General features: G+C 56.1%; 1 protein-coding gene across 4 annotated transcripts in view; it reads right to left on the bottom strand.

Annotated features, from left to right (window-relative positions):
* Positions 1 to 1,707: 1,707 nt before the first annotated feature.
* The window catches only part of ZNF236 (zinc finger protein 236), a 99,534-nt gene continuing 79,232 nt past the window's right edge, over positions 1,708 to 22,009 (bottom strand). For 3 of the 4 annotated variants that reach the window (XM_045085241.1, XM_045085238.1, XM_045085239.1), the window contains 6 exons: positions 17,948 to 18,135; positions 10,635 to 10,766; positions 8,479 to 8,676; positions 7,321 to 7,450; positions 4,988 to 5,164; positions 1,708 to 4,186 (listed from right to left, as the gene is read on the bottom strand). In XM_045085241.1, the coding sequence (XP_044941176.1) occupies positions 4,062 to 4,186; positions 4,988 to 5,164; positions 7,321 to 7,450; positions 8,479 to 8,676; positions 10,635 to 10,766; positions 17,948 to 18,135 (950 nt within the window). In that variant the 3' untranslated portion in view covers positions 1,708 to 4,061. Of the gene's footprint in view, positions 4,187 to 4,987; positions 5,165 to 7,320; positions 7,451 to 7,487; positions 8,146 to 8,478; positions 8,677 to 10,634; positions 10,767 to 17,947; positions 18,136 to 22,009 lie in introns of those variants that run through there. The other variant, XM_045085240.1, reaches the window with a different exon arrangement.

The following is a 22,009-nucleotide window of genomic DNA, read 5'->3' as shown; positions in this document are numbered from 1 at the left end:
TCATCTTGACCTTTAATGCTTTAAACACTTTCCTCGTTATCTGTATGAGGAACCACTGAGCGCCTGTCCGTGCAGGGCAGACGGCCAAGGCGGGCAGCGTGTGCTCCTCTGTGCGTGCGTGTGCCCGAGGGAGGGCCTGCTCACACCGGGTCCACGGTGACAGCGCAGGACGCTAGGCTTACGAACCTTCCCGACGCAAAGAAGACAGACATGGGACTTCGAATCTCAACAAAAATCCTGCCTGCCCCCACCTTTTAATCAGTAAAGATGCAACTAGGTTTTTAAATGCTGATTTCCTTAGAATAAGGTAAAGAGGTCGAGTCCCCAAATGCAAATGTAGCACTTCTGAAATTCTAGTCTAAAAAACCAAAGCACTGACTAAGAATAGAGACGAAGTGGCAAAAAGAGAATGAGTCCAGACGAGTGCACGGTGCCACTTCCGCACTGGCATCGCCGCCTCACGTCACACGGCAGACCGGAGAAAAAGAACAGATTAGCAGTGATTGACCCTTGGGTTCACTTTTTTGGTGGGCGGGGGGCACAACATTGACTCTGAAATAAACTTCTGGGGAAAAAAATGGGTAGAATGCAAGCAGATGAGGTCTCTAAAGCGGTCCTATATGTTTTACATATTTTCTTAAAAAGTTGTTCCTGACATAAATCTGCATGATTACTTGTTAAAAACGTGAATCTTGGTGAGTTACACGTATTTCTCGGCAGAGAGGAAAGCCCGTGGGAAGAACTTGTAAAACCTCTCGCACCTGTAGCGGCGCGTGCGGCTCCAGCACGCAGATGTTCCACGAGCCCTTCCAAGAGGCCAGAGAACAGAGGCCTGTCCGCGAGGCCCGGACTCACGTTTGTTTAAGAGCGACAGCGGGCGGGGGAGCGCGGAGCGGGGGTCGGGATGCCCAGGGCGGTGCTGCGCTCGGACGAAAGATGAACCCGATGGGACGGAGGGAATTGCTCACGGGGACAGAGGCTCACAGGGACAGAGGCTCATGGGGACAGAGGCTCACGGCCCATAGGCCCTACCTCGTCAGAGGGTAACGAGCGGCCTGATGGGCCCACGCGGCTCGGCCCGGCGGGCAGGTGCCTCCGCTCCTCGAGTGGTCTGCCCTTTCAGCCCCGGCCACGCACCGAAGGGTCAGCGGAGCCACGGGAGAGCTCAGGGTTGGGGCATCTCACGCTACACGGTTGAAGAGGCTGCTTGTGTGCAGCGACCGCCGCTGCGGGAAAACAGGACCACTTCTGTGTCCTCCAGTGGACCGGACCCGCACGTCCCAGTCACCCCCCACCGCCACGTCCCGAGAACTCTACCCGGGTTTTAGGCTGAGCGTGTGGGCAAAGGCAGCTCTCCCCCTGCGCCCCCAGGAATGCTTCACGGGCAGCTGACCACAAGCTTGAAGACAGTCGTGAACCTGGGAGAGGCCTCGCTCGCCAGGGCCAGTCACGCAGGTGACCGAGAAAAGGAAGGACGCTGGCGGCCCACAGGGACGGCCCGCCTGCCGCTGACCCGTACCCTGACTTTGTAACTTTGAAGCTCTTCAGGTAGACCTTGCAAGTTTTCATTGTCTAGACTTCACGGAGGCAAGGGAAATACCATTGAAATTCTGCTCTGTTAAAACATTATCTGAACTTGGAATTAATCCATGGGCCAAGCTATTATATAGTAAATATTTTAAAAGAAAAATAATTAATCACACTTCCTAACTTCATTTTTTATTTATTGTTATTCCAAAGCAGATATGCTATGATGAGATATTTCTAAAAATACAGTTATCTATTCTCAAAACCCTGGTTATGCAGGAGGCTAGAAATCTCGTCAGAAGACATTTATCAACCAGTAAAATACAAAGATCAACCTGTACTCCACCAAAGGTTCAAGTGAAATTATGTCTTTACAAAACCTTGTATTTCAAGGAATGTTTTGCAAAGAAGCAGCTTTTTTAATTAGGAAGTAAATAAAAATAATATATTAATGTCTTGTGTTTGCCTGCTAATAGTTAATAATTGAGAAAACTCACAGAATGATATCATTGATAAGATCTTTTTTTTTTCTTTGACGAAAATAAAAGTAGGTTTAGATTCACCTGGTAAGGCCTTACTTAAACAGGCAGCTGGCCAGTACAGTTCGCTGAACTATGCTTTCTGTACAATTAGGAATTAAATAAACCCCTTTTAGAGACTTGTCCTGAGAGATGACATTTAATGCTACAACCAAAATAAATAACCTAGCAAGAACAAAATTTTTTAAATTGCAATAATTTCAACTTTGGAGATATCTGTTCACCAAAATTAATCAACATTTCTAAAATATTTTAATACAAAATTATAAAAGAAAAGTGCATTAAAAGCAGAATCTTTAAAACTCTGGCACAATTACAATTATTCGGAATATACGGACTACAGCCAGCTACACACTGACATTCAAGGAAAACCTCAGGATATATAGTAAGTCCAGTATCACAAGAATAAGTCAAATAAGGCTTTTTTTTTCCTTAAAAAAATATACAATACACAAAGCAGTTTGAAAAAAAAAAGTAATATTATTTAACAGTTTTCTGACTTAAATATTTTCACATAACAAAAGTTTTTATATCATCATCAATATGACTTATGTACATATGCCAAAAAGTGAACAACAACAAAAAAAATCAAAAGATGCCCTTTGAAAAATAACAGTGAAAATGTCTCTTTCTTCAGGAATCTGAAATGAGCTCCTCTCTTAATATACAGAGTCCATACAATATTTATAATAAAACTGCTCTCTTCTGAAACCAGGGAGGCCGTGACACAAAATAAAGGCAATTATTTTTCAAGAGAAAAACAAAAGCAAAACAAGCCCACCTTCATGTTACCGTGAACAAGGTACCATTTATGACTTGAGGAGCACGGCCCTGGCCTGACGTGCCCGCGGAGTCGGAACTCTGATGCGCGCTCTCTGCCGCCGGGACGAGCGCCGCTATTTACAAAATATACTGTTCAGCCACACAGAGGCCCATATATCTGTCTATGTACATGTGTATTTATATATAGAACATATAAATAATGCTGAAGGAGAAACTCACGTGAAGTAAAGAACCTTCCGTCTTTGGAATGCTGGAGGAGCAACGTGCACTCTGCCCCGGCTCGGGCCGGGACTTGGTCTGGGGCGTGTTCGATGTGGCACCATTGATGACAGTGAGAGTTCCCTGAATTAGACGACACACCTGCCCCCGCGTGAGGAGGGGAGCACGGCGGCTAGGACCCACCGACACGCCGCTCCGCGCCGCGGGGCACGGGACCACGCTCCCTCCACTCCGAGGACATGGGTCTGCCCTCGCCTGCGTGCGACCTATGGCTTGTGCTTTCTGCAGTCACCGAACCCGCGGCCCTGACGGTGGACTCGGCAGCACGTGCGGCCCCGCCCCATCCCGCGAGGACACGTTCATCCCCGTTCGTGCCCCCTCCACCGTCTGGGCCCCGACGCTGCATCCTTGTAGCTGATAGTCCGAGAATCGTAACGCGGAGAGAACGGGCCAGCCATCTCTCCGTATTCTAGAAACACACGGTAGACTAGAAAGAGTCTGTTTCTACTTTCAAAATACACAGAGAAAGAAAATGGAAAACACTTCCCTGCGTGTTCTAACATTTCTCTGAACCTCGTGCCCCGATTTTACGTTTGTTTTATAAGCTACGCTTCTTACAACAGAAAGCACGAAGGAAAATCGACCTTACGTGTTCCATGTTAACCTTTGTCTTCGCTAACACAAAGAGGCCACGGCACGGGACAGTGAGACCCAGTTCGCTCTTTGTAACTGGAGGCACTGGCCGCAGCGCGAAGGTAGAACTGCCTAGGGTCGTACCTGAGTTCAGTGATTTGGACACAAACTACAACAACGTGCTGACACTGCTCTCAGTTGTTCCTATCAGTCTCTGAAGACAATGATTCTTGAGATAATTTTATAGCTAAAAAACTAGCATGGCAACACTTCTTAACACCCGAAGCTTCCAAGAAGAAATTCCAAGTGCTTCGCAACATTCAACTTCAGAAACGGCCGTGGCGGCAGGGGCGGGCCGGGTCAGAACACGTTGGCCAGGGCCTGCCACTCGCTCGCGGACTCCTGGACCACCTCCTCCAGGTGGAGGGTCCGGCCCAGCTCCTCGGCACCGTGCTCCTGCTGGATGGCAGGCTCCTGCAGGTTTCCTGCGGACAGACGGACAGACGGTAGGCAGAGTGTCAGACGCACAGCAGCGCAAGGGGACTCACGACGGAATAAAGACAACTTAGACTGAGACGAGATTTCTAAACTGATTTGCGATCCACCCCACAGGAGGACGAACCCGAGCCGCAGGGGCAACTCGCCCTTGCTGGGCAGCTCGCGCAGTCACGGCTACGTCACCACGCGGCCAGTGCTGAGCAGTCAGTGCCAAGCGGTGAGTCATGAATGGCAGCGGCACAACAGGCACAAGCTGCAAACAGGAAGAAAAGCAAGACGCGCCGGGAGGCAGACGTGAGAACAGAGTCCGCGGGGCACACAGCGTCCGAGCCCTCCCCCGCCGCCCCGTCTCACTCACGGATCCCACTGTCCTGAACACCGTGCCAACGCCCGACAGAGAACCAGCCCGGGCCCACCACGCCGCAGCCCACACACCCCAGCCCCGCACCGCAGCCCATCCGTGCGTGACCCAGAGGAATGGCAGGGAGGTGCTCCGGGGCCGCGCAACCTGATGCGCCCCCTCGGGTGACACAGGCATTTGACTGGGCACCCAGTGGACACACTTGCCCCGCACACCCGCTCCGAGGGTCTGCGTGCACCCGGACCCCCACCGTCTGCACCCAGAACCTCTACTAACTGCACCCGGACCCCACCCCCGCCAAGCGTGCCCAGACCCCCCGCCGCGTGCACCCTGACCCCCCCCCCCCGCGCTGTGTGCACCCTGACCTCCGCCCACCCTGCAGGCTCAGAGCCCCAGGGGGCACCCGGGGGCCCGGCCGCCGCCTCACCCGCATAGCCGTGCGCCCGCTTCATGTGCAGCTTCATGTTGCTCTTCTGCGTGAAGCCCATGGCGCAGTAGTGGCACCGGTAGGGCCTCTCGCCCGTGTGCTTCTTCATGTGCACCTGCAGCGCGCTCTTCTGGTTGAAGGCCTTCTCGCACAGGCTGCAGCGGAACGGCCGCTCTCCTGGGGAAACACGGGCCGTCGGCGTCTCCCGCGGGCACAGCACGCGGCGGGATGCTCTGAGCAGGGACGCGGGTCCCCAGCCCTCCCTCCCCTCGGACAAGCGCACGGCTTCCAACAACTCTGCCCACCGGCGAGGCGCGGGATGAAACGTCGTCAAAAGCTCCCCGACTCCAGAGCATCCGGACATAGAGCAGAGCACAAACGGTTTAAACAAAGTGTTCCGAACAGCGGGGGCGGCAAGCAACAGCACAGGACCTACAGGACACTGCCACATCCACGTCCCGTGACGTGTGACTGATCCAGCGTTCTTTGAACGTCACTCTAACTGCTGCGACGTTAATACAGAAACAGAAGGTGGAAGAGACACCGGCACCGCGACTCCGGGAAAAAGCCCGGCCCCCGTGCCGCGCCGCTCCACTCCACACGCTGCCGCCCACTCCCGGGCCCCAGTCCCACCCTCGCGGTCCCTGCCTCCGCCCACGCACTCATCGGATGCCAGCCCCCAGGGCCACAAGCCCTTCCCCTAGGCCTAGAAGGTTCTATCCCATCGGCACGGCTACCTTGCGGCCAGGTGTCTGTCCCCTTTCCCTGCATGGCCTCCCTGGACCCCGTGTTGGCATGAAGGCCCACGTGGTTGCTGCAGTCCCCGGGTGTCATCTTCTGTCACTCCAAGCCTGTCCCTCTCCCCCAGTGGCCAAGACACAGGAGGGCTTTCCATCCCGCTCCCCCTGCCAGCCAGAGACCTAAAGTGGCTCGAAGCCTTCTGGCCCTAATCCCCAGGACTGGGCATGGGAGGGGTCACATGCCCAAAGGATGAGGAGGTCACGGAGGTGGCTATGCCTCGAGTCAGGTGACCTGGGCTGAGTCACAGGGAGAGTGCCGTGGTGGGGGCCAGGCCCGCACCCTCAAAGCAGAGGGTTCCGCAGCCAGAGGCAGCTGCAGGGACCTGAGGCCGCCCAGGGCTGTGGCTGGCGTGAAGGTGGCAGGCGTACTGGGGGTATGGGAGCTCCCGGCCCCAGAAGCAGGCCCCACAGCAACACACCGTCAGCAGGTTTCTCCAAACCTTTGGAAGTACCTAGCTCGTGCTAGCAGGCCAACGGCGGTCCCTATCCCCTAAAACCGTCCTTTGGAGTAGATACATGAGAAGGGCAGCGGCGTCGTCTTTCACTCAATATTTGTTTTGCTGAACACCTGGTCGGTGCCGGTCTGTGCGGACCAGCAGGGTCACTGGGAAACCGGGGAAGGACCCTGATGAGAGCACCTGCCGGATATCCAAGGAGGCGTGGGGGCCAGACAGGGGCAGGAAGGGGCCCAGAGGCCTCCTGGGGAGGGGCGTCCAAGCTGACACCTGCAGGCCAATCAGAGATGACCCAGCCAAGGGAGTCAGGGGCTGGGCAGAGAGGACACTCAGGGAGCAGAGTCGGGGCTCCAGACGGCAAGGTGAGTGTGGGACCCTGAGGCTTCCCGCGGCCAGGTGCCGCAGTCAGGGGTGCAGCAGCCGGCGGGACTGCTCCAGGACACTGGGATCCCACCTGCGGGAGCTCAGAGGGGGGCGAGAGGCGTCTGTCTGCCAGACACCCAGGGTTTCTGCCTGGCTCTGTGCAAACGCGGGGCTGCCCACCAGAGCAGGATGCAGGTCCTGCCGTCAGTCCCGAGAGGATAGGCCGCAGCAGACAGGGCCCTGGGACGGTGGTGTTTCCACATGGGCCACGGGCCACAGGCACCTTGTGGGCTGGCAGAGGCGGAGGACGCAAGTGAGCTGTCAGGGCAACGGGCCAAGAGGCCAGGAGCCGGGAACCCGCGTCTCCGCACTGGTCTGCCCTCGGGGACAGACCTGGGCAGGTGTAGGCGGTGACAGGAAGTCAGCAAAGACCGACTCTGGAGGAGCGACAATGGCGTGCCCTGCAGCAGCAGGAGCGGGAGCCCGGGGTGGGGGGACCCTCACGCGGGCAGGTCCCCAGAGGCCACGGCAGCCCTAGGGGGCTCTCTTTCCCATGGTCGCCAGGGAAACCACAGGGTTTTTACTGAGAAGTTAGCATGAACAATGGACCACAAACGAGGGCAACAGACGCGGACCCGGCTTCACCAATCGCGCGTTCGCTGAGCCCCGTTTTCTCGCCGGCCTCCCGAACCCCAACCTGGAAGCCGGTGGTTACCTGTGTGGATGCGGCTGTGCCGCTCCAGCTGGCTTGGCTTGGCGAACGCCTTCTCACAGGTGTCACACTTGAACACTCGCGGCTTCTGGGAGCTCAGCGAAGGGCCGGCCTGGTGCGTCTGCGTGTGCTCCTGCCACAGACCACACACGGAGAGGAAACCTGAGGCCACGGCGGCTCTCGACGGACCTGCGACACGGCCGTGGGGACCCGTCGGAGCAGCAAGGACCTGAGGCCCGTCTGGGATGAGGGCCCTCGGGGATGCAGTGGGGGTCAGGGCTGGCCCCCCGGAAGGCCCAGGGTACAGGCTGTGCGGCTCCGCATGGCCTGTGCTCTTCCTTGTTGCCAATGACCTTGGTGGTGAGTGGGACGTGGTCTGCTATTTGGTAAGACGTTCCTCGCCTGAGAACTACGTGCAGCGCTTCTCATGGCCAGGCGGGGGCTACGGGACGGGTGAGGGAGGTCGAGGGCAGTTGCCAGAAAACACGGCAGAGGGAGACGAGGCACACGGACACGCTGAGGGTCTGGAGAGCAGACGTCCGGGGTCACTGTGCAGCAGAAGGCGGGGATCCCTGACAGGCTAGCCAGTGGTCAGATGCGGCCACTTCTGGTAACAAGGAGTGCTGGCCGGCAGTCGCCGGAAGGGGTCCGCGGCCCACACCACGGCAGGCCACCTGAGTGCAGCCCTGGACATCAGGTCCCAGAGCTCTTCCTCCTCCTCTCCCCGACCGTGCGCACGTCCCAGAGTTCACCTAGCCCTTCTCCCGGCATGCAGACCCCATTCTCAAGGTGGACGCAGAGCCAGCTGCTGAGGGGTTCCCCGTTCCCCTGCCGAAAGACGTGTCAAGTGTGGGTCCCCCGCGAAGAGGGCAGTTCCTGCTTCCCCATGGCCCGGCCAGTAGGTGCTGGCGGACTCCTACTATCTCCCGCTCTCCTCGGTGAGACACGGCATCTCAGTGCCAGCCTAAGTCCTATCAGACCCGGACTGGGAACTGCGCACGAACACGTAACCAGCAGATCTGCTAACACTAAACTCCTACTGATCTTTTCCTCCCAAAGGGGGATACCTGTTAACTCTTTCCTTGCTGCAAACAAGACTCATGACACCCACCGACCCGAACCAACCGAGAGTCTCTAACCCGTGGGGACGGTGGCACATACCTTGAGGTGTGTGGCACGCTTGAAGGCCTTCCTGCACACGGGACACACGTGGATGCGCTCCCGGCCGTGCGTCTCCCGGCTGTGGTGCAGCAGTGCGGCGGCCGAGGCGAAGCTGCGTCCACACTCCAGGCACGGGTGCGCCCGGCCCTCCTTCTCCGGCTGCCCGCCCTGCGCCAGGCCGGCCGAAACGTCAGCTACCTGCAGTGGGTCAGAAACCCCGGAACTCACTCGGTGGCCAGAGTGAGCAAACACACGGACGACAAGACGATGGACACACACCAATGCCACACACCCGGCCTTCAGCGCACCGTCAGGGGTGGCCAACGGATTAGACCAGCCACTCTGGCCCTCCGAGCAGCACGGAGCAAACAGAACGGCTCTCCATGTGTGTCACCTTCCAGGGCCGGCCGTGCTGGTGGCTGCCCCGTGCCGTGTCCTCACGGATACCCACACTGGGGACCGCACGCGGCGCTCAGAGCAGTGCCAGCATGTGGCGTGCACTCCATACGCGCTCTCGGGGACAGCAGGGACAGCTGACCCAGGTACAAAGGACACGGCCCCCAAATGCTCCTGCTAGGGTGAGAGCTCTCAGCAGCCTACAGCGCGAGGAGCGCTTAGTGGGAGGTGAGTCCTCTCTCGCTCGTGTAGGGTGCCACCTGAGACGGGGCTCAGAACGAGCCGGGTTCCCAAGTCACTTCAATGGGGCGCCACTAACACCCTGAAACCAAAAGGAGCAGGCGAGTGTCGCTCAGCGTTTATAAATAAGAGTTCAGGTTTGTAGATAAACACTTGTCCATGACAATTTAGTGAAATAAAATCGTAAGTAATTATAAGGAAAATTGATGGGATCTGTCAACATTTTTATCTAGTTTATCAAGTACTTTTTCATAAAATCTAATACATAGAAATGGATAAAATTTAAAGACGACGACTTAACGACAAAAGATGTCTTCCAGGTGCGCTAAGGTCACTCTGTAAGGTCTACGCTAGGATAAGACAAACAACGGGAGGAAAACAGGAGTGAAACAAGAGACAAGAAGCGCGCGGACGTGGTCTCCTCACGCCGCGAAGGAGGCACCGTCCGTGACGCCTCTCAGGTGTGCGTGTGTCTAACCTGAGCGTCTGTGTGTGTGAAGCGAAAAAATGATGGAAACAGACTGTGTGTTCAGGTCAGTGAGAAAAGCCCATTTCTTGTGAGTCAGAGAACATCTGAACGGCCCCAAAGCAGAGGAGACGCGAGGGCTGCAAGCCACACGCCACCGCGTGTGCTGACCCAGCGGCAGCCAAGAGCCAGCGGCGCCCCGAGGACCCCCGTGCGCCCGCGGGCTTCCCCCAGGGCTGCGCTAGTGGACACGCGCCCAGCAGTGCACCCCAAGGCCGTTGGACCCTCCCAGTGTCACTGAGCCGCCACGGGGTGCCGGGCCCCCAGGCACACACTCACCTTCTGCCGGATGAGCCCCGGTTGGGGAAGCGCCCAGGCTGCCCGGCTCTACAGCCTTTACACAAAAGGGGGTCCCCGTGCACTGAAGACCATGACTGTCCTGAAACGCGTCTGCTCAAGCTGCACGGGACGGGACGCTGCCCAGACCCCGTGGCTACTCACTTCCTGCGCTTTCCCTCCCCTCGGAGGAGCAGTGAGGAGACAGTGGTCGTGGGACTCACCTGTATTCAGAACTGTCACCTCCCAAATGTCATAGACCCTCAGAAGACACATTTTAAGGAAAAACTACTCAAATGACAAAGGGGCCACGTGCACACACGCGTGTAGAGGGAAAAAACACAACCAGACCCGAAGAGTCAGCAGAGGTTTTACCAGAAAACCCCTGGAAGGAACAGAGTGACCGCTGTGGTCTGCTGCCCAGGAGAGTTCACGCACGTAAAACCAGCCTCACGCACGGCTGTTTCTGCACCTTATTCTGCGGCACAAAACCCCGGCTCCAGCCAACCGCACACGGAGGAATGAAGGAGTCGGCCCCCACCGTTCAACACAGGCTGTCCCCAGGCCCTGTGCGGTGCGGCCCCTGCTTGTCACCCCCGTTCGGCCTGAGAAGGCCCCCCAGGAGCGGCCCCCTGCCCTGAGCCCTCTGGGACCAGCCCCTCCCAATCCGTGTCCCTGACAACCCTCGACCGCGTGTGCACGCAGGTGTGTGACGTACCTGGTAGGCGATCTCCTCACACGCAGCGGCGGAGGGCTGTGGGGTGTGGCTCACGAGGATGACCTGCGGTGACCCTGCTCCCCCTTGGCCCGACAGCGAGGAGTCCGTGAGTAAGGCTGGGAACTGCTGGCCCTGGCAAGGACAGACTAGTTTAGAAGTTGTGACGTTATCAATCCCCGGGGTAACATACACGATGCCTTGTGGTGTGGCTCCTGGGGACCACACGGGGACACGTCCCCAGAAAAGCGCACCACGGCACCGGCACGGGACGCAGCACCCCACGCCCACGCGCATGCACCAGAGAAATGAAACCTGCGCGGCCTGGAGAGCTCACGCACAAATGCCCACAGCGGCCGCAGAAGGGAACCTGGCCCAACAGCCAGCAGCCGGGGAGCAGATGACCCAAACGAGGCACACTGTACAGTGAAAACCGAGGCAGCCCGAAGAAGGAGCGGCCCTGGCAGGCCCCTCCGCGCTGGGCTTCCACGAGGTGAGGCGCTCAGAGCAGGTGCGTCTACAGACACAGCGGTGACTGCCGGTTGTCGGGGGCACAGGGCATGGCTGCTAGCCGCTAATGGTGCCACGTTTCTTTTTGGGGTGATAAGATGTTCCAAAACTAGATGTGGTCGGGGTGCTCAACTCTGCAAGTACGCTGAAGACCATTACATTCCACACTTTAAATGCATGGGCGAGCGCTACGGTACATGCGGCGTGTCTCCACAAAGCTGCCAGGCGGAGAACGCTTTCTTGTTTACAAAGGGACAACTTTGCCTTTAGTCCTAGTACCACTCCAGTCTGACTGTGGCCCTGGGACAGAAAGAATGCAGGGAGGGGTGGCACGGGGCACGTACAGAGGGGCATCTGGCCCGACCCCGGGCCCCAAACGGGAAGCCACACAAATCCGTTCACCTGCCAAATCAGCAGTGACTCTCGGACACGCACGTGGAACACCAGGGTCTGAGGGCCAGCGTGAACGTGCAGACGGAGGGGCACCGAGTCAGGAAGGGCACTCGGCCACAGGGGAGGGGCGTCCTCACATCTCGCGGGCAAGCCCGGCTCCCGCAGGACAGAAAAGGCTGGCGCAGGCGCGGACAGTCAAAAACGGACAAGAAGGCATCGAAGGGTGGTCAGGGCCACTTCTCCCGGGAAAGACCCTTCCCCCGGCATACGGGGACACAGAGCCAAGGGTAGAGCTTCGAGCAGAGGGTAGATTTACAAGGAGAGCCTCGTGGATTCTAGAGGAAAAGAGCTTCTTAAATTGATTTGGATTCTCTGGTTTCCACATGCACCTTTAGGAAAAGTGAAATGACATTTTGGATATCTCCCTTTATCTAGTGTTTTACACGAACGTGGCATATTTTGGCAAGTACCACTAAAGCCGCCTGACGTGGGAGGTCGGCCGAGCACCGCTGCGTTCCAGCACCCGTCCCTTCGGACTGCTGTCCTCGCCGGCCGCCCGCTCTGCCAACTCTTACCAGAACACCCAACTTTGGAGAATGGCGTCAGTCAAAAATTAATAAATTCACATTTCCTAATTCTACAAATCAAGACAAATACTCCTGCTAGCCAGAAACTCCGATACACGTAAGAACCACTGTTGGCTCAATAAAGTCCTCTCTTCTCAGAAGGAGCGCCAAGGCCTGTGAGGCGCTGCACTTCCACAGACCTATCGAGGGGAAACGAGTGAGAACTAGACTAGCCACGCCGGGGCAGTGTGTGGGACGGAAGGGTCTGGGTCCTGACTGTGCCGACGACCACCCCTGGCCGCGATATCCTACCGACAGTTCTGCACGACGCCACAGCCTGGGGAAGCTGGGTAAAGGTACATGAGATCTGTCCGTTTCGTTTCTGAAAATGGACTATGAAGGAACAACTAACTGAAAATAAAAAGCTTAATTTAAAAACTCCTAATACGAAGTAACTTACTAGTTTATCACTGGTGTTTCAATTGCTAATATTAAGTACTCTTGACGCAAACGCCTGACTTAAAATTTGGGTGTCGAGTAAAATACATGCTCGACCATCAGCCGCACCCAAGGAAACGGCGACTGAATGTGCTGAAATGACGCCGTCCCCAGGCCCTCCTTCTCCGGCTTGTGGGCTCACTGGCCGTGGATCTATGTCTCGGCTGTATTGGGGTTTACACGGAGGTGGAAGTTACAGGACTTCTGGCGGAGGGGGTCAGGACCCGGAGCCGGCACGAGCAGACCGCGGTGCACCCACCGCTGCTGACTCAGCCTCGCAGCGCGAACCTGGAGATCCTGATGCACAACCATGTTGGGAAAAGCTGCTCGAACTTCACCCAGGCTTGCCGCCCTGACAGGCGAGAGTCGGCGTGACAGCCGACCTGCCTCCCTGCCCCGTCCCTGGAAGGCAGCCTCATTCCGCGTCTCCCTGTTCTGTCATCTGGCCAGGGACGTGCTCTCGGCAGCCCATCACCCCCGGCACAGCCGCGCAGAACTCCAGCGACACGGCGCTCAGTGAGAGGGTCCAGGCGCGCCCGCGGCACTGACAGGAAGGAAGTGGGAAGCCCTTGGCAGCCCGGCCTGGGCCCCTCCCGTCCCTGGAGCACACGACTGCCCGTGCAGAGCCCCTGCATTGTCACGCCTGCCAACTCCCCGTGCGGCCCAGGTCACATTCGGACGTCTTGGAACACCTTCGTGACTAAACGGGGTTTAAATGCTTTGTGCGAGGTCCATTATCTGGGCACTCATACACCCAGATAATGGTGTTACTGCTTATACAGTAAAAAACAAACAGAAAACCCACCAAACCTACACGAATTCATATAAAACAGAACACACTTCAAGCAGGAACCATGTACTCACTTTTGTTTTCAGAACAAGAACTGAAAAACCACTTTGCTTTCTTGAATAGTTGTTTTTAAGATTTTACTTATGTATTTGGGGGCGCCTGGGTGGCTCTATGGATTAAGCCTCTGCCTTTGGCTCAGGTCACGATCTCAGGGTCCTGGGATCGAGTCCCGCATCGGGCTCTCTGCTCAGCAGGGAGCCTGCTTCCTCCTCTCTCTCTGCCTGTGTCTCTGCCTACTTGTGATCTCTGTCTGCCAAATAAATAAATAATACTTAAAAAAAAAGATTTTACTTATTTATTTGATAGAGTGTGACAGAGCACGAGCTGGGAGAACAGCAGAGGCAGAGGGAGACGCAGGCTTCCTGCTGAGCAGGGAGGCTGACGGGGGCTCAATGCCAGGACCCCAGCATCATGACCTCCACTAAAGGCAGACGCTCACCGACTGGTCCGCCCAGGGCCCCTCGAATAGACTTTTAAGTGATGCACGCATTTCCTTGTGAAACTGTCCGATTTAGCGGCCTGATTCCTACACCTACCACCAACAGTTCAAAATTTGGGAAAAAAAACTCATGTTAAATTCATAGTTGAAGAAGAAATCCTTACGACTCACCCATTTTTCTTTCCATAACTCCCCTAGTAAAGCAAGTACAAAGTTCCTGTTCGACGCAGGCACCCGTCCATCGCGGAATTTCATCTTCCACTTCAGCAGGTTATATTTCTACGTAAACTAGCGCATCAAAAGATCACTTACCCCACATACTACTCTGCTCTACTCGGGCTCTTTGCAAGTCTAAAATGACGACTACTTGCGGACACACAGAAATGTTTTCCTTCCAAACACTGTGCAGTCACAGACCCGACCACGGCCCTTGGGTGTAAGCCACAGCCACGGCCACGGCCACGGGCGTGACCACCGAGACCACACCCCTTTGTGCTCTTACACCACCTTCTCCTGCGGACTTTGTAAGGAAACAAAAACACAGAAAATGGTACACGACAGGGGGCCTGCGGGGCTCCGTCAGTGAAGCATCAGTCTGCGGCGCGGGTCGCGGTCCCCAGTCCTGGGATGGAGCCCCACGCCGGGCTCCCTGCTCAAGCGGAACCTGCTTCTCCCTCTCCCCCCTGCTCCGTGTGCTTTTGCTCTCTCTCTCCAATAAATAAATAAAATCTTAAAAAAGAAAAGAGGAAAAATGCTACACAATCAACGTATGCTATTTTCACATCTTTTTAACATTTATAATCCACGAGCTCACACTCCTGGGTCCCTTCAGGGGCTTTTGGGAAGCGCTGGATGTCCGAGCGCGGAGTGAGTTTCTGCGCGGACATGGGGGCTCGCCGGCTGCCTTTGCCCGTGGCCCCCTCTGGCTGCTCTCACGTCACCCCCTCGTGGAGTGCAGGGGGCACATGTTGTGAACCGCGTGAAGGGATTAATTATTAAACCCTTCCGTATTTGGGCCTCTTGGTGACTGACTCTCGCCTGTACTGAATAATTACTTATAGAATGGTTAATTTCTCAGAAGCACCTTTGATTCGAGCTCAATTTTTCATGGTCATAAACAATTCTTATAATTTACATATATATAAGCATTTCCATATATGTTGATTAACCTTCCGACAATAAGATGATGGGTTTTATTTGTGTAATAGTTCACTGTATTTAGGAAAATTGCACTCATAGGTTTGACCTGGCTTTTTCAAATTTTCAGAGTATTAGATCATTGTGAGCCCCATTAAAGTCTGGCAGCTAACAGAAAAGATTCCAATGAAACTACAGGATTCCTAGTGGTGATTTTAATACTATTGTTATACCAAGTATGGTAATGAATCAATTGGGGTTTAAATTTTTGACTTGGTAATTTTGGGAGAGTAAGCCAGAGACTACAGGTAAGGGAGGTAAGCCACAGGCACACAGGAGGGAACTGCCGTCTGACCCGGCCACGCTCAGTGCCGCCCCTCCCGCGGCTCTCGAGCCCGGCCAGCCTGGACATCTGCACTGGGGCCGAAGACCGAGAGGACCACAGACGCAGTAGACTCCCTGCCGTGGCATGGCGTGGTCTGCCGTGGCCTGCCATGGCCCTGGCCCACAGACTGGGGGAAGGGGTCTGCTATCTGTGCTGGGTGTGACCCTGGAGGCAGGAACGGGGTGGTGAGCGGACAGCAGAGACTCTTTCTGGCCACGTGAAGAAACGTGGACTTGGTGCTGAAGGCAGCAGGGACCACGGAAGGATTTTCAGCACAAGAGCAGCACATGCACACGTCCCTTTTGGAAACCTGCAAGCAGAATCACCAGGGGGCTGGCTGATGGGGCCACGGTGGGACCAGGAGCCGCGCCTGCCACTGCATTCACCCTGCACACGGGCCTTCCTCACTGCGCTGACACTGTCACGGCGACACTTGGTTCCAACACCCTCTGAGAACCCCCTCAGGGCAGCAGCGTTCTCCTCGGCCCCAATCCCTGCACCTGCTTGGGGGGCATCCATGAGCCAGCGCGCGGGCAGGACCAGGGGCCCAGCAGATACCCTGTGCTGAGGACAGACACCCCCAGCCAACATCTACCGTCTTTAAAAACGGAACCTGGCAAATTCGGAGAACTCCGGCTTGAGCCTGCACTGCTGCTGCAACGATCATTAATTCTCAAGGTGATATGATTTAGCAAACAGAAAACAAACCCATAATCATAGAAATAAATGCCTCTCTGGCTTTTTCTGATCAAACCTTAACCCCCCCCCCCGCACCTCTGCAAAAGTTATTCGAAGGCTTTAAATTTCACTAAAATTTGTATCATAAAGAATTTTTACGTTATGACTACTTCTTACTAAGTTACAAATGTCCAGTGAGAAGCCATCGGAGCCTGAAAGCGGACGGACACGGGCCACAGGACAGCTACCCCCCCGCACAGATGCCTGCACCCTGCCCGTGCCAGTCAGCGGTGAGGTGGCCCCAGGGCTGGGCTACAAGCTTATGTCTACAGTTGTCACCACGAGAGTCCCAGGTGGTTCGTAAGGACACAGCACCCACCACACCCCGATCAGGCTCCCTGCCTCCTGCGTCCAGAAGGAAAACACACCACTGACATCAGGATGGCTTCTCCGGTTCCACCTGTCACTGGACAAGGTGACACTAATCTTCATAACCCAGCAGGGTGAGGACGACCCAACAAACGGTGTTAGTAATGCAGGACGGAAAGCAGATGGGAACCGTGTGAAGAGCTCCGTGAGATCCTTCCCTCAGCGGCAGACGAGCACAGGGAGGACACCGCAGCAGGCCCCGGCCTCCGGCACCCCTGCAGCCCGCCTCGTGCTCCCACAGGATCTGACTCCCGCCAGGGGCCCTGGGGGGCTTCCACCAATGGCACCGGACAGCTGAGCAGTGGTACAAACCGCCGAGGACTGGCTCCGCATGGACTGGGCGGGCAAACGTGCCTCTCACAAGCGGCAGAACCAAACCCAGAGTCCAAACAGTCCCGTGCGGCTGGGTGTGACGGGCCAAGGTCTCCCACCCAGGACCACACAGTCTTCAGTCCTCGTCGGGGGCGGCAAGCCCAAGTGCACACAAGCAAACCCCGCCCCGACCCCGGCACACCCCGCCGGGCTTGCAGAGGGACAGGTGTGTAAAACGGGGGCAAGCGGCAGGGCCTGTACCCGTCTTCATTAGAATCTATCACGGTTCTTCAACCAGACTCTGAAAGGCGTCTGGTGTCTCAGCTCACCAGCTCACCAGCTCAGTGCAGTATCCACCACGCGCAGCCTTCGACCCTGCACGTTGCAGGCAGTGGCCTGAGACCGTAAGTCACCGCGAGTGTGGGAATTCCGACGCTACTTAGCCAAACCCCGAGCTCTCAAAATAGCCCTCAACAAACTCATGAAACTGAATGCGGCGCCGCCACTAGAAAACACGGCCACTGCTGGCCACGGAGGTGGGGCCCCTGGGGTCGGGCGGTGACCACGGAGGTGGGGGCCCCGAGGGGCTCGGGCAGTGATGCATCCGGCTCTTGACTTCGGCTCAGGTCAGCGTTGTAGGGTCACCGCTAGGGCCCCACACGCCCCCTCCTGCTTCTCCCTGAACTACCCCGTTCGTGTGCTGGCCGTGTCTCTCTAAAAAAATTAATAGAAATCTTAAAAAGTAAGAAGAATTAAAATATCACTGACGGGGAAGACAGTCACAGTGTAAGAGGGAAGTTCCCGGCACCTGACACGCACGAGCTCACTCCCAGAGAAACGTTCCCACGCGTGTCACGTGTCTGCATGTAAAGGTTCGCAAGGACAGAGAGACACTAAAAGGTCCGTCGTGGGTCCATCTGGGAAGGGAATTTTAAAGACAGTCTCTCCTGTTTTCTCTGTTTTATCTTCCTGTTCTCTCGTCTCTGCATCTAACACAGTCATTGTATTTTAGTCAGAAGAAAAACCACTTCAATTCGGGAAACAATGTTCAGCATGTCCAGTTGGGAAAGAAGAAACTAAGATGCCACGGCCCCCCACAAAGGGCAGGGCAGCCCCTACCTGAGACGCGATGTTGAGCGTGACCGTGTCCAGCCCTCCGGAGAGCAGGCCCTGCGTGTCGGCCAGGGTCAGCGTGACGCTGGCGTCTCCTCCCACTCCTGACGACGCCATGACCAGGTTCTGAGCAGACATGGCCGATGGAGACATGGGTGTCGTCGAAGGAAGGCTCCCAGGGGTGGTGTTCAGCTCTACAAAAGAGGAGCGAGCACGTCAGTGGCGCAGCTGGCCAGTCCGACCGCCGCGGGAGTGAGGACTCCTCTGTCAGAAGCCGCGTCACATGACCTGAGCTTCTGAAGCGACACCGAGGCAGTCCGAGAATCTCTCACTGCAATTTTATGGCCAGACGTCTCCAGTTTCTAAGTATCTTTATGTGTAGGTACACTCTGCTTAAGTAGAACATCAAGGACAACACAGAAAAGAGCAAACATACGACCCTCCAGTCCGAGTCCCTGCTGCTAAGGCAGAAGGAAACGGCCAAGGACTTCCGGGACACCGTCCCCGCCTCGGCCCGGGGAGGAGCCCGAAGAGAGGAGCACCTGGGACCCACCGAGCATCGATCGGCCGCGCGGCTTCCGGCGCGACCACACCCGCGGAGCCCCCTTCACCCTCCCGTGCGCGGGCTTGGGCTGAGACACGCCGCGTGTACCCCTTTAAATGACAGCTCGCCCCGCACGACGTCTTACTTTCCGTTGAGAAGACAAGATTGTTTAATTTCCCCTCGTGGCCAGCGATGAGAGAAAGGACGGCACCCGGGACAGACTCAGGCAAAGGAAGGCCTTTTGTGCAGAACAGAAACTCACGCACGCGGCTGGCCGATGGGGCGGGCTGAGCCCGCGACTCTCGAGGCCTTGGCGGGCACCCACGGAAAACGAGTTCGGGAGTTCTCACTGGTCAGCATGACACACGTGCACACGCATGTTCACACGCACGCATGCGCACTTCTCACCAGCGGCCCTGCCTTCCTCCACCGCACGTGACCTGCAGCTCCCACGGCGCCAGCCCGCGGGCCGGGGCCACAGACACCGAGGCAGTGACTAAGGAAAGGTGGAAAGAGTCTCCTAATCGGGTTCACAAACAGAACAGAAGAGACGCCTGGGCTGCTCTGTGGGCCACGGGTCGCGCCGGTGCCGCGCGGTCAGGGGCCCGCGGGGAGCCAGGTTACTCACTCGTAACGGGAGTCCTGCAAACACGAGGCCTCCACAGATCCACGCTCTGGGGGTCCCACACTGTGCCGCACACACCTGGAACCTTCCAAAGCGGTACAACCATTAGGAGGCTGAGTCTTCCCTGCAGCGGCCCTCGGGGCTCCGGACGCGGGCTCATCAGAGCCCCCCGAGCACCTGCTCGGCGCGGACCCCGGGGACGCGCCCGGGCCGGAGTGTGGGTTTGCGGAGGTCCGTGTTCTAAGCTCCACGGCTACCAGCGGAGGCTCGGCGGCAGCTCGGCGGCAGCTCGGCGGCGGGCTCTCCCTGCGGTCCGGCACGCGCCCACGGCGGCGACGCCACATCGGAGAGGGAAAAGCAGACCCGAGAAGGCCGTGGCGGCCGGCGACCCGAACTGGGGTTCACCGCTAGGGCGAAGCCTGGGGTTGGGCCGTCCGAGCGCCAGGTCGAGGGAAGCACGTGGTGAAAGGCTCGCCGGAAGAGTCGCCACAAAGAGCGAAGCCCAACGCGAACGGGGCTCGCGGTGACTCACACGGCCGAGACCCCGCACCCCACCCGAGCCCCCGAAACACAGGAAAGTCTGCTCTCCGTTCCCAGCAGCAGCCTCGGACCCTGATGGTCGTCCACGCGCGGCGGCGGGGGTGGGGAGGGCTTCAGGACTGTGCGGCTCAGGAAACCCGAAGAGAAGTCAGAAGCCTGCGTGTCGCTGAGCGGAAGTGAGTCCGGACATGGAGGTCCGTGGGGACACGAGCCTCAGCCAGTGCCGGGGTTCGCAGCTGTACGCCAACACTGTGTGAGTGAGTGCTCGGCTCGGTTCTGCAATCAAGACATCTTCCACCAGGATGGTGTCAGTTCACGCAGAACTTCTATCCCCAAATGGTCCCAAAACAGGTGATATGAGCAGGAAAAAATAAACTATTCTTGAGCACGCAATGGAGTAACTGACCCAAAGCTATAATTACATTTCTTCAATATATAGCTCTTAATTATATAGAAAAAGATTTATTGAAAGCTCTACAAACCAGTTTTCATTCTAAGTAAATCCTCTCGGCCTGGAACCTGGTGTGATCGGGGCACAGACTGCGGACTCTCAGCTCCGGGCCTCATCCAGCCGCTCTGAGAGCACAAGGCCTCCAGGGCGCGTCACAGAAATCGAGGTCTCCCTGCGTTCACGGTTCTCCCTCAGACAAAGTCATCTCCAGACAATCAGTAAGTCCCTCACAATCATCAAACCCAACACCATCTTAAATCTTTGTTGGGACACGTTTTCGCAGCTTCTGAGGAAATCTTAGTGATGATTTTGGAAAGTGTCCTAAGTAGTTTAAAGGATGTGAGATCAGTTTCTTCTTGAGATAAAAATGTGGTAAGAAAGGCGTGTGTGTTTGCTGTGGGGACAGGAGACACCTCGTCTGGCCCTTCATCCCCAAGGAGAAAGTGAGGAGAAGGTCCTCCTGAATTAGAAGATGTGCCGACAAGTGGGGAATGTTGACTTCTGAGTTGCTGGGAAGTAACTAACTGATCATACTTAAGTCTAGAAGAAACAAAGGCTAAAATAAGCTTACAAAGGAAGGAAAAAGGAATTGTGGCTTTTCTTCACTGAGAGCCTAACTCAACTTATTCATCACAAGTGAATTAATAGTGGACAAAAGTAAGAACAAAAAGATAATATCCACTTGAGATAAATTCCTTAAAAACCTGTGCTAAACGATTAGCCTCTGTTGGTAATGCCGTCTGCCTCTGGAAGGGCACGCACACCGAGTGTGACCACGTCCTTGGAAACCACGTGTGTCCCATCCTGTTGTGGATGTGGAGGGCCAGAGCTGTCCCAGAAGCAGAGAGCCTCGACCACATCTCGTGCCCAGAAAGAAGTCCCGAGGACACCAGCCACGGGCACCTTCGCTTGGCTCTAATCTAGCTTTCCCACACCGAGAACTACTGCTCGACTGTCTCCCTTAGAAGACAAATGTCTGGGGGCACCTGGATGATTCAGTGGGTTAAGCCGCTGCCTTCAGCTCAGGTCATGATCTCAGGGTCCTGGGATCGAGCCCCACATCGGGCTCTCTGCTCAGCAGGGAGCCTGCTTCCTCCTCTCTCTCTGCCTGCCTCTCTGCCTGCTTGTGATCTCTGTCTGTCAAATAAATAAATAAATAAATAATCTTAAAAAAAAAAAAAAGACATGTCTAATCACAAAGTCGTTTCAGTTTCAATTCCCACATGCTGCGGCTGCAGCCTGGCCTGGAAGGGACTCTGAGCCCTAGTCGTGCCATTTACCCGAGGTTCAACTTCTTTCTCATATGACCTCTGAACTGCTGAAAGCCACAGGGCTCGGCGGAAGCGATAACCCCTTCGTGGCACGGACAAGCCCGTGTGAGTGCGCACGCCAGCGGAGAAGAGAACCTCTTCCAAAGTCACTAAAAATCCTACCTAGACGCCCTCGACAGGTGACCGCACGCTCGACGTTGCCCTGCAGCCCTTTCAGCACGAGGGACGGAGGCGCTGACGTGTGCCTCGCCCGCTCTCACGAGCTCAGGAACGAGGATGGAGGACAGGAAGTCTCAAGCCCCAGGTCTGGGCGAAGCTCAGGTCACCAACTGATGAAAAGATTTCCCCTAGGATAAGGCTTTACGGCAATTTTTTTTTTTTTAATAAGTTAAATTCATCTCCTTACTGTTTCGAAAATACTAATAAGCAATACAAGAACTACACGATCAGTGACAGGAAAGTGCGGGAGAAGGAGCCGCACCGTCCAGAAGCCACAGTGTGAGCTGTCGGCAAGAAGCCTGTGCTCCGGGCCCTCGGCATGGGACAGGCGCGGTGCCCACACGCCGAGAACACACAAGAAACATCAGTTTGCTCAAAATAGCTTCCTTAAAAAAAAAAAAAAAATCTATTAAAATTC

This window comes from Mustela putorius, unplaced genomic scaffold (genome assembly GCF_011764305.1).
Source record: "Mustela putorius furo isolate JIRA1106 unplaced genomic scaffold, ASM1176430v1.1 tig00000835_pilon_pilon_pilon, whole genome shotgun sequence".
Classification (NCBI taxonomy): domain Eukaryota; kingdom Metazoa; phylum Chordata; class Mammalia; order Carnivora; family Mustelidae; genus Mustela; species Mustela putorius.
Note: the sequence above shows the minus strand (reverse complement) of the source record. Positions and strands in the feature narration are given on the sequence as shown.